This window comes from Alosa alosa, chromosome 9 (assembly GCF_017589495.1).
Source record: "Alosa alosa isolate M-15738 ecotype Scorff River chromosome 9, AALO_Geno_1.1, whole genome shotgun sequence".
NCBI lineage: Eukaryota > Metazoa > Chordata > Actinopteri > Clupeiformes > Clupeidae > Alosa > Alosa alosa.
The window spans coordinates 25,922,954-25,933,545 of record NC_063197.1 but is presented as its reverse complement, the minus strand read 5'-3'; the positions used below and the strand labels follow the sequence as shown (position 1 = coordinate 25,933,545).

Below are 10,592 nucleotides of genomic sequence, written 5' to 3'. Positions count from 1 at the left end.
CCTCTACAACCGGGCTCGGACGGTTCTTTGGCTTCTAGCTGCAGGGCTCCTCAATACACAAGTATATTTCTTGTCCTGCCAGGTCTGGTTGCTGGATAAGAAGAAGAGCACAGTCCAGTCCCTGTGTGTATTGATGACTGACGTGTGTGTGACTGACGGTGTGTGACGCACTCCTGGCTGCGGTTCTGGCTGAGCTGCAGGGCTCTCTCGTACTTGTCCTGCCAGGTCTGGTTGCTGGCGTCCAGTCGGGCGCGCACCTCGGCCAGATCCTGCCGCAGCTGCTGGTTCTCCCGCTCCAGACTGCTCAGGGACGACACGTAGCTGTCCCGCAGAGACGCCAGCGACGCGTCCCCCTTCTGATGGAACAGATTGCAAATGTGAGCGAGAATGTCGCGAGTGAGTGTGAGTGTTGCATAAAAAATGTCTGTGAGTGCAGAATCATGCAGGGTTATGCATCAGTCATAAAGAATGTACAAAATGTGTGTGTGTACATGTGTGAATCATGTGTGTGCCCATGCCTGTGTGTGTGTGTGTGTGTGTGTGTGTAAGTATGCATGTGTGTCTCTTTGTGACAGAGATAGATAGATAAAGCCAAAGAACAGCATGCACAGTCCCTATGTCAATTTCAGTTGAATTTAATTGTACTTATAGAGCGCCACAATATTACACATGTCTCATGGCGCTTTACAGAGTGTTAGACAATCAGAGAAGAGAAAAGAAACGAAAAGAAAAGAAGAGAGGTCTACTTTCTATGTCTACTGCATCCTTGCCATGTGCTGGGATTTCCATCGGCCAGTGTGTGTGAATGGGAGTCCTGAGGCGCTCACCTTTGGGGAGTGGGGCTCCACGCGCTCCAGCAGCTCGTTCAGGTGCTGGTTCTCCAGCTTCAGCGTCTCCAGCTGCACCTGAGTCACCTGGAGGACGAATAAAGGCCCACTAAACATAAACGTGCATGGAACACACTGAACAACAAGTAAACACCAGGACATTTGGGTACCTACTGTTACCTATTTACCACCAACTTTACAACTCAATGCAGAGAAAGAGCTTTGACTGGCAGGGAAAGTTTGTCACTATCAGAATCCAGCTCTGCAGAACCCAAACCAGTGATTCACCAACCCATTTGGCTTCAAATACAGACATTCCTTTGACATGCAGTGCAGCTGTAGTCACAACAGGATCAGTGAGTGCACAAACACAGGTCCTTCCAACATTCCAGTCCCTATTTGCATCATAAAAGTACCTAAAACAGCCCAACATCTGATGCACACATCAGGCATTCTTCTTAATGAGGAAATACTCTAGAAAAGACGGCCCTGTGCCCACAGCTAAGCTCCACCCACCTTGAGTTCGGCAGCCCGTCGCTCCGCCCTCTCCACCTCAGCCCTCAGCTGCTTCTCTATGCTGGAGGCGGAGCCGCCGAGCGTCGCTATGGAGATGTCCCTCTGGTGCAGCTCGTTGGTCAGCTGAGACACCTCCTTCCGCATGCCTTCCACCTCGCCGCGGCGCGTCTGTTCCGCTATACTCAGCTCCTCGCGCAGCTGCAGACGACAGACGTACGTACGTACGTACACACACACACACACACACACACACACACACACACACACACACACACACACACACACACACACACACATTAGGTTGGGTGGATGCATGTGGAACCACAGATTCACTAGTTCAAGTCTGCAAGGGCATGGTACCCATGTGTAAAGGTTTCTCGGCCAAGTATACTTGCGTATACAAGGAATTTGGTCTCTGCATTTATCCCTTCCGTGAATTAGTGAACACACAGAGCACACAGTGAACACAGAGTGAGGTGAAGCACACACTAACCCAGAGCAGTGAGCTGCCTTGCTACAGCAGCGCTCGGGGAGCAGTGAGGGGAGGTGCCTTGCTCAAGGGCACTTCAGCCATTCCTACTGGTCGGGGATCGAACCGGCAACCCTCCGGTTACAAGCCCGAAGCCCTAACCAGTAGGCCACGGCTGCCCTGTCGAGGTCTGATATGTGCATGCACGTCTGATATGTACAACGTCTTCCAATCATGTACATGCAACCAACAGGAATGCACACAAAGGGTCATGTAATGCAGTGTTACTTAGTCATATTCTAGAATAACAGTCGCATTCTACACTCCATTACTAGCTGGTCCTGGTCCTAACGCCTCCCCATCGCTCACCTTCTTGGCGTCTGCTTGTGCGCGGCGGTGCGCCTCCTCTAGCTGCTTCCACTTCTCCCCGGTCCTGCTGGGCTCTCCTCTGGGCCTGCGCTCACTGTCCATGCTAACACACAGGACACATTTCATGTTATAACTCACTCCATAATCAACCATGCTGTATATATATACTGCAAGTGCAATCATGGAGTAGTGCCGTGATTGACCCCCCCATCTGACCTCTCCCGGAGGCGGGCGAGCTCGGCCTTCAGGTGGCTCTGGCAGGCCTGCGAGCTGTGCAGTCGGGCAGTGACCCGCTCCAGCTCCTGACGCACGGACGGCAGGCCTGCGGAGGGACTCCCCACACTCAAACACTCCTCTAGTGACCTAGACACACACACACACACACACACACACACACACAGACACACACAGACACACACACAGACACACACACACAGGGAGAGAACAAAGACACAAGCAGTCAAACATAAGAGACAGACAGCTGTATGTATTGAGCAAATGGTCATTTCCAATCTGGACAAACTGCATGTGTGACTGAGTGCACTTGCATAGAAGGCAGAAAAACAACCAGCCCATTGTGACTCACTGTCAGAAGCATCCTTCCTCCTTGCACACATAAAAAGAATGAATCTGACCAACCCAGTCACCAGCGGCGTTTTCAAGACTAATAAAACGTGAGATGGAACGTTCTTTCCTTTCTCTTCCTTCCATCCAAACTCTCGGACACTCCTCTGATGCTCGGACACTCCTCTGATGCTGCCCCACTCACCGGATGACCTGCTCTTTGGCCTGCAGGGCCTGCGTGAGACGCGTGACCTCGGCGCGCAGCTGCTGCTGCTGCATGCCCGAGCTGCGCAGGAACTGCTCCTGTGTGTCCAGAGTGGCCTTCAGCTCCTGCTTCTCCTCGCTCAGCACCTACACACGCACACGCACACACACACACACACACACACACACACACACACACACACACACACACAGAGAGACACACACACACACACTTGAATGGCAGGCTCCACTTCCTAATGGCAGTAGTCATCATTTCCATAACAGCTTTCACTGACATGTACTTATTTTCAGAGAACCTGGACCATTTACCTGTAGTGGGCTAGTTACTACAGAACTTTCACAAATATTCAGACTTGACCTCAATCAGTCACAAACAGGAGGAATTCTATTTGAAAAGAAAAATGCTACTCTCATCTGGTCAGAAAATTGTTCTTTATTACACTACACTTACAACTTACTATTACTGCTGGACTACTACAATTACCACTACACTACACAACACTACACTACACTACTCAAGGTATAGACTCCAGTCATGATATTCAAAGGGGTTGTGTAAGTATCAGCTGCTTGGTCAGTTCTCCCTCTCTCACCCCTTCCATCCTGTCCTACCGTTTGTCTGACCTGTCGCCTCCGTGGAGTCTCTCCCAGGTCGCCCCGAGCTATGCAGGTCCAGCTCCTGCTCCTGCATGTGCACCGTATCCTGGGCCCGGTGCAGCTGGTTGCGCACACGCTGCAGCTCTGTCTGCTCCTGCAGCCGACTGGGGCCCTGAGACTGTGTGCGTCACACACACACGCACACACGCACACACACACACACACACACACACACACATGTACACAATAGGATAGTTTTAATATTAATCCTACACAATTCAAGTCGCAGAAGAAAAAAAAAAAGAGAAAAAGAAAATGTCTCAGAAAAAAATGCTTTGTGGCCACACTCACCATCTGAAGACTTTGGTTCCAAAACGTTATATCTCTGTTTTTAAAAACATTAAAAAGTCTTGCTATTTAATCTATCTAATTGCAGTAGTGTTGTTTTGATGTTTGAGTAAAGATAAATCAAATAACAATACCCAAATACAGTTCTCCTGAAATTACTAATAAACAAAACGTAAAAAAATTATTTATGAAAATTCATTAAAAATGGTGGATATAGCGTTTTGGAAGCAAACTCTTCTTTTGTTGTTGTAGCGTTTGCGGTGACATCTGGCTTGCAGTCATTGTCCAAATGTACACATGGGAGGGACAACAGTGCTCTACCTGCATGAGGGAGAACTGCTCTGCCAGGTGCTTCCTCTGGGACTCCAGAGACGCCACCTGCTTCTGATACTGCAGCCGCTGCTGTTCCCAATTCAACGAGTGCTGGCGGAATTCCTGACAACACACACAGTCACAACAATTCTAGCTGTAACAAAACCAGAATGGATCCCAAGCATAGGACAGATATACATGACAATTCAGAGGCTGTCCAATTGAAAACTCACAGGAAAATAAAGCATGTCAGCAATATGCCGGCTCTACTAACACCTCACATGAGCTTGTCGGTGATGACACTCACTTGTTAACGCAAGCACCATGACTCACTGTTCAGTTACAGTAGATGTGCTGTTCTAAACTAAGTCCTGTCCTGCACTGACAATAACCAGACAAAGTCTCTGAAGCCTACAGTTCGTATACAGTGTTTCCCAGAGAACTGAATTCCATTTGTGGTGGTTGGTTTGCAGAATTAACTTGAATGCAACAGTTTTTAACAAATTAGCACTGCGTGGTTATGATGCTAACCAGATTTAAGCACAATTTAGTACAACCTGGAAAATCATTGTGTGGTGGTCAATGTTGATATTGTGGTGGGCCGCCACAAATAAGTGAATGTATGGGAAACACTAGCCTGGGTGTTCCCATGCTGCCTTGCGCGCGATTTGATTCACGCTGCTAAGGCAGCCTGGAGACCATGGAGCAAATTTTCGCCTGAGATAGGGAACCAATCACAGAACAGGGGGGAAAGCAAGACGATGATGAGCTATGCACAGACGCATTTGATAGACATCCGTGGCACCCAATAAACGGATCTGGGCATTTTTTTCAAATACGAGAAAATGAACGTTTGGTTCCCAGACTACGTTTCATTGAGAAGTGGTGGCGCTAGCCAGGCTAGGGAAACACTGGTGTGTGTGTGTGTGTGTATCTGAGGAAGAAAGGGAAACACTGGTATACCAGATGTTACCTCGATCTTCCCGTTGAGGCGCGACACCTCGCTTTTGTCATCGCCACGAGTCTTGGACCCTTCACGAGCTTCCTTTTGATGTTTCCTCTGGAGCTTTTCGTAACTGCGCTTCAGTTTGGCCAGCTGAAAGAGGGGAGAAACACACACAAACACACAGACATTGCAGTGACCTTTGATTTAGAATGGAAGGTATTGGTCTAGATTTAGAGAGAACACATTGAATATATTTGCTTTATTCCTGGTTTAGTAAAATCATCCTCAGTAGCACGAAACAAGAACCCTAGTCTGCTGATAATAGCGAATGATTTTAAAAATGATTAGTTACTATTACCGGTAGTTGATGAACTGCAGAGCCTACCTCATCTCGTACATGTTGTAGCTGCTCCTCATACTTGGTCACGAGTTCCTGTCTCCCAGAATGCATCTCTTCTAGCTGCTTACCGAGCACTCTGATCTGAGGACACACGGCCAGAGGGTCAGAGGGCAGGGCTTTGGGTATCCGATGGCAACTGACAAGCAGCGCTCCCAAACATATCAGCCTCTACGAGCAGCAGCATGCAATGACAAGAACGGTCCTCACACAGCTACTCTACATCAGACTCCCATGCCATGTTCTTAGCAGCTCTTACTGCTTCCATGTGTGTCTGTGTGTCCCGCTTTTGTATTAAAGATTTAATTTAATTAGAAATTTTCGAGTATTAAAACTGCTATTTGTTTCATCTTAAATAGAAAAAACACAGTGGATAAAATGTAGATGTACTGTACCTTCAGTCACGTGAGCATGTATAGTTTTAGTAGAGTTTTGGTTGCCTGGTTGCCCTTGGCTACCAAATTGTTACAAGTGGCAACCAAAACCTCATGCCTGGTTGCCAAGCTGGCAACCACTTTTAAAAGTTAACGTTGAGCCCTGTCCCACACACTTTGCCTATGGCATGAATACTACGGTATACATACACAACTTGTGAAATGACTTTAAGGGTTACACTGCTGCCACAGTAATGTATCTGTAAACACTTTATTATGAGACCATGAAGCCACAGGATTAAAAATGAGATGGAGGGCTACAGACACATGCACAAGTGCCCTGCTTTGCAAGCCACACCACCCTCCATGCCAGTTCACCTGCAACAACTCCTTTTCCACTACCATTTTTAACATCCGGAAGCCAGTGCCCTGGAGGTCTAACAGGACAGTGACGGCTTCTCTCACCCTAAACATCTGCTGAACGTAAAGGCAAAGGCATTTAAACCATCAAACACACATCGAACCAACAGACGTCAACTCCCCTATTTTTTTTTTTTACATCTACAAGACAAAACAATGGAGAGTGTGGACTTCCGGAGCTATTGGGTTTGGCTCACCTCAGTATTCCTACGGTCCAGAAGGTCCCGGGCAGTCTGGAGCTCTGCTTCCCCGCTGTGGAGACGCCCTTCTAGGGCACGCGCCTCAGCCTCCCACTCGCTGCGCTTGTCATTCAGCATGATGTCAATCTGGCGAAGGAGCTCCTGTAGCTCCGGCTCACAGGACGAGAGGATGGAACTGAAGGAGAAGGTGAAGTGGAAGAGAATGACATGACATAAACTTCATGTGACACTTCATTAACTATTCTCATAAAAATATCAGTACGCAGATAAAATGCAGATAGACACCACAAATTGTTGTTACTTTGGCTTAGACAAAAATAACAAACTACAGAGGACAACTGTCAGCTTAAACCCATAATCACATTCATGGACTACTACACAGAACCAAATTCACAGAGGTAAACAGAGAACATTAGACATCACATGTTTCCCATTCTTTTATAGTCCGAGGTGTTTCATATTCATTATTTACAACATAACAACGGAAGTAAATGTAAACAAGTCATAAAACAATATGCACAGAAATATCGAGAATTGTTTTTCTAGCCTAAAGCAGTTTTGATTCCAAATACCTGTTAAAACCACATTGATAATGTAAATTGCACACTCACTTCCCGTCTTGGTCCCGAAGTGTTTCCAAAAATGCATCCATGTCCATTTAATTGTGTTTGAAGTTGTTTCAACTTGTCATCCTCACCGCTGAATATACAGTCTATAAACCGTAGATAAAACATCTTTAGACAAACGAACGCTTACCATTTCCATAACGTTATGATAACTCACTAACGTTACAACAGTTCCCCATGAAACAGCTATGCTATGACAGACAACTCTCGTAAACTCTTACATACTTAGAAAGGCATGTGAAACATTTTCTAATTAAAACCATCTGTCTGACATGTATAGCTAATTTCAACCTCATACTCTCTGTTGTAGTCTGTCTGTTAACCATCTGAAAGGCTAACGAATGAGAGGATACCAGTGCAAGTTGTACAGAGAACAATAGCATAGCCCTGGTGATACTGATACCCATCTAAACTTATCTCGACAGTTGCAGTTAGCTATAGCAGCTACTAACTTCACTAACTAAACTTACATGAACTTCGAACTTCGGCTAACAAACATGCTAGCTCTGTAGTTAGCAAAGACCTAAACTAGCATAAGTGGTCTGATCCAAACAAACGACCTAACGCAGTTGACAAAGTTCTTGATGGTTCCCAAGGTGAACATCAGACAAACAACATCTTCAAAGGTTTTAAGAAGTATATCAGATTCCGATCGGCGTAAAACAATTTAGTCACGATAACTTACCCTCTTTAACAGACAAATGAACAGACAGTGATTTGTATGTTTACACTTCATCTAGCTAGCTACGTTAACGGTAACGTTACAGTCTGCACTTGGCGCACAATCGACAATTCGTTTCGAACGCAAGGTAACATGGGTAGTTGCATGCGCAGCAGTCGGCAGCAGTCAACTTTCCTATGCACTGTATTGTTTTCTCAGTTTTCCCGTTTTGCCCCTAACTCTACAAATAAATCAACACTCTTTTGGGCTGCTGTAATTGTAAGTGCTTTTGCAATATTGCCGTCCTACATACTGAGTAGCTCGTTGGCTAATGTAGACACATGGAAGCTAACGTCAGTAGCACTAGTTAACGAATGGCAGCTACGTTTAGCTTGTCAAACTGGTAGGCTACGCACTGATATTCACACAATTATTCAGTCACATTAACAAAAATGGGGTAACAGACATTACAAAAGATTATTTATATTGCAATAGCCTCTAAATAAATTTACTTTATATTATGTAAGGACATTGAGCTCTATGCAGGTGGCACGTGGCTCGTTGGTCTAGGGGTATGATTCTCGCTTCGGGTGCGAGAGGTCCCGGGTTCAAATCCCGGACGAGCCCAATTTTTTTGCTTAGCTGATCATAGTGCCAACGTTGCAGATTATGGACGTGTGTCAGGAGTGAAAATACAAAACCACTTTTACAAACAAATGTGGAAAATCGTACCAAAAAGGTGAAATATGTAATATAGGAAACGTAATCCAGTTGGCTCGTTGGTCTAGGGGTATGATTCTCGCTTTGGGTGCGAGAGGTCCCGGGTTCAAATCCCGGACGAGCCCAGTTTTTTTAAACAAGATGGAAGGAGAGAGTACAGAAGTAAGCTACTTCTACTTCTACATCTTCGGGTAGAAATCGATTAATCTGTGCTTATCCCAATCAGTATCTGAAGATCAACATGAAAACACAACAGAAACAGAAACAGAAACAGTTGAAACAGAAATCATAGACAGTAAAAATAGGAAACTATTTAAGCGAATAGGACAACGGCATTAATCTTCACAGTATATAAAAATAGCCTACTGATGTAACTAATAAAAATGTAGAAATGTTGCGGAATAAGGGCTGAGCATAACCATATAACTTGGTAGATTGTAGTATGACTGCTTTCCACGTGAGGGCAGTCATAGCCTACTACAACACTCACCCAGAGCTTGGACTGGCGAAGAACTTGGACAGAAGTTGCTGTATGCATAGTTTCTCCCATCTCAGCTGCTGAAGCCTTTAACTTCTTCAGTTATCATAGGTGCCATGGTGGTCTCCCCCACCATTATTCTTCTTGAACGGTCACTCGGTTTGTGGTGATGGCCTGCTCTAGGCAGATTTGCTATATTCCTTAAGGATTGATTTCACTAAACTCCAGGGGATGTTCAGCGACTTTTTTTTGTTTAAATTTGGTTTAAACATTTTTTTGTTTAAATCCCCTTACTTGTGCCATTAACCTAATTGCTTATTTTGCATTATATATTTTTAATTAATTTACATTACTTTGTAGAAATGTGCTTTCACTTTGATATTAAAAAAGTGTTGTAAATTGTAAATTATTGTTTAAAAAAAGCCAAATTAAATTAACAAAGATTCCATTTATTAAAGCAATAAAAGTAAAAATCAGTTCCTAACATTCTATTATATCTAGAAAGTCATAACCTATATTATCATGGTCCCATGTGATCATGTAAACTAATGCATTCAGAGTAGCCTAAAGAGAGATGGGGGAAGGGGGGCATGATGAGACCATTTGGGCAGGGATAGGTAGCATGGGGGTGAGTAAAGGAGCACAAACTAACTTATCTAGTAAATAAGCCTAAATACACACAAGACAATATAGTTAACAATACTTTGTAGTAGCTAGAAGTTAAGCTTTACCCTAGTTCAACTTAAAAAGAGCCCTGATCAAATGCTTCAGGAGATGAAGGCTTCAGGAGAAGGCAGTGTCAGTGAGTGATTTCTCAGAAATAATGACCAATCCATACACTTTTTTTTCCTCCACAGTTCCATGGTATTCTACAACTTTCACATACAGTCGGCAATGACTCAGGAGAGAGGATTATTGTTCAAGACAAGTCCTGGCATGTAGTAAGGCAGATAGTAACTATAGACCCTTTCAACAACGTTTTCCCAGCAACCACCCCAGGAAACTTGTGGATACTCTCATTCCGGAACGTTGCTGCAGCTCAAACTTGTTGCTGGAAGTTATGGCCTATGGGGACTATTTTAAGGTGCTGCGTGATATCATTGCTGTCATTGACTTACATAGGCGATTCTGTGAAACTGCCACAGATTTTGAGTTAAGAAGAGGCTGTGTTCATTTCACAGAATTCTGTGAGATCAGGTTGCATCATTGTGCTGCTGTGCCCATGGTACGTTCGCAACGTTCCTCGATTACTTGGAAGCCGTTAAAAGTTACAATAAGCCATTGAAAGTTACTAATAACTACTACTATGATAAAACACTCAACAAACCTGAGATAAAATGTGTTATGAAATTATTTAAAAAGTTAAAATGTTTTCATATATACATTTGGCTTTTTTTTTAGTTTATTCTTTGGTGTGTTTGTATTTGATTTCCAGAATTGAGAACACGCCAAGTTATGGACCACTTCAAGAGTCTCCTTGACGGCTGTAAACTAGTCCAGATGTAGTTTTATTTAAACAGGACCCTAAAATGTTTAGCATCTA

The 10,592-nt window shown here is 44.6% G+C and overlaps 1 protein-coding gene and 2 non-coding genes across 3 annotated transcripts in view; 2 read left to right on the top strand and 1 right to left on the bottom strand.

The window, feature by feature from the left end:
- Nucleotides 1–8,119, bottom strand: part of cep63 (centrosomal protein 63) — a 9,929-nt gene extending 1,810 nt beyond the window's left edge. Inside the window, exons 1-15 of the mRNA XM_048252899.1 lie at nucleotides 7,876–8,119; nucleotides 7,176–7,276; nucleotides 6,562–6,739; nucleotides 6,323–6,421; nucleotides 5,559–5,654; nucleotides 5,201–5,323; nucleotides 4,237–4,350; nucleotides 3,639–3,745; nucleotides 3,583–3,601; nucleotides 2,951–3,096; nucleotides 2,398–2,544; nucleotides 2,182–2,284; nucleotides 1,344–1,541; nucleotides 828–914; nucleotides 171–356 (exon numbers count right to left, since the gene is read on the bottom strand). Coding sequence (XP_048108856.1) covers nucleotides 171–356; nucleotides 828–914; nucleotides 1,344–1,541; nucleotides 2,182–2,284; nucleotides 2,398–2,544; nucleotides 2,951–3,096; nucleotides 3,583–3,601; nucleotides 3,639–3,745; nucleotides 4,237–4,350; nucleotides 5,201–5,323; nucleotides 5,559–5,654; nucleotides 6,323–6,421; nucleotides 6,562–6,739; nucleotides 7,176–7,222 — 1,650 coding nt within the window. The 5' untranslated portion in view covers nucleotides 7,223–7,276; nucleotides 7,876–8,119. The remainder of the gene's footprint in view (nucleotides 1–170; nucleotides 357–827; nucleotides 915–1,343; nucleotides 1,542–2,181; nucleotides 2,285–2,397; nucleotides 2,545–2,950; nucleotides 3,097–3,582; nucleotides 3,602–3,638; nucleotides 3,746–4,236; nucleotides 4,351–5,200; nucleotides 5,324–5,558; nucleotides 5,655–6,322; nucleotides 6,422–6,561; nucleotides 6,740–7,175; nucleotides 7,277–7,875) is intronic.
- A 287-nt stretch (nucleotides 8,120–8,406) lies between these two features.
- On the top strand, nucleotides 8,407–8,478 carry trnap-cgg. Its single transcript has one exon. It is a non-coding gene; the product is annotated as a tRNA-Pro (tRNA).
- A 146-nt stretch (nucleotides 8,479–8,624) lies between these two features.
- On the top strand, nucleotides 8,625–8,696 carry trnap-ugg. The gene has a single exon. It is a non-coding gene; the product is annotated as a tRNA-Pro (tRNA).
- The last annotated feature ends 1,896 nt before the right edge of the window (nucleotides 8,697–10,592 follow it).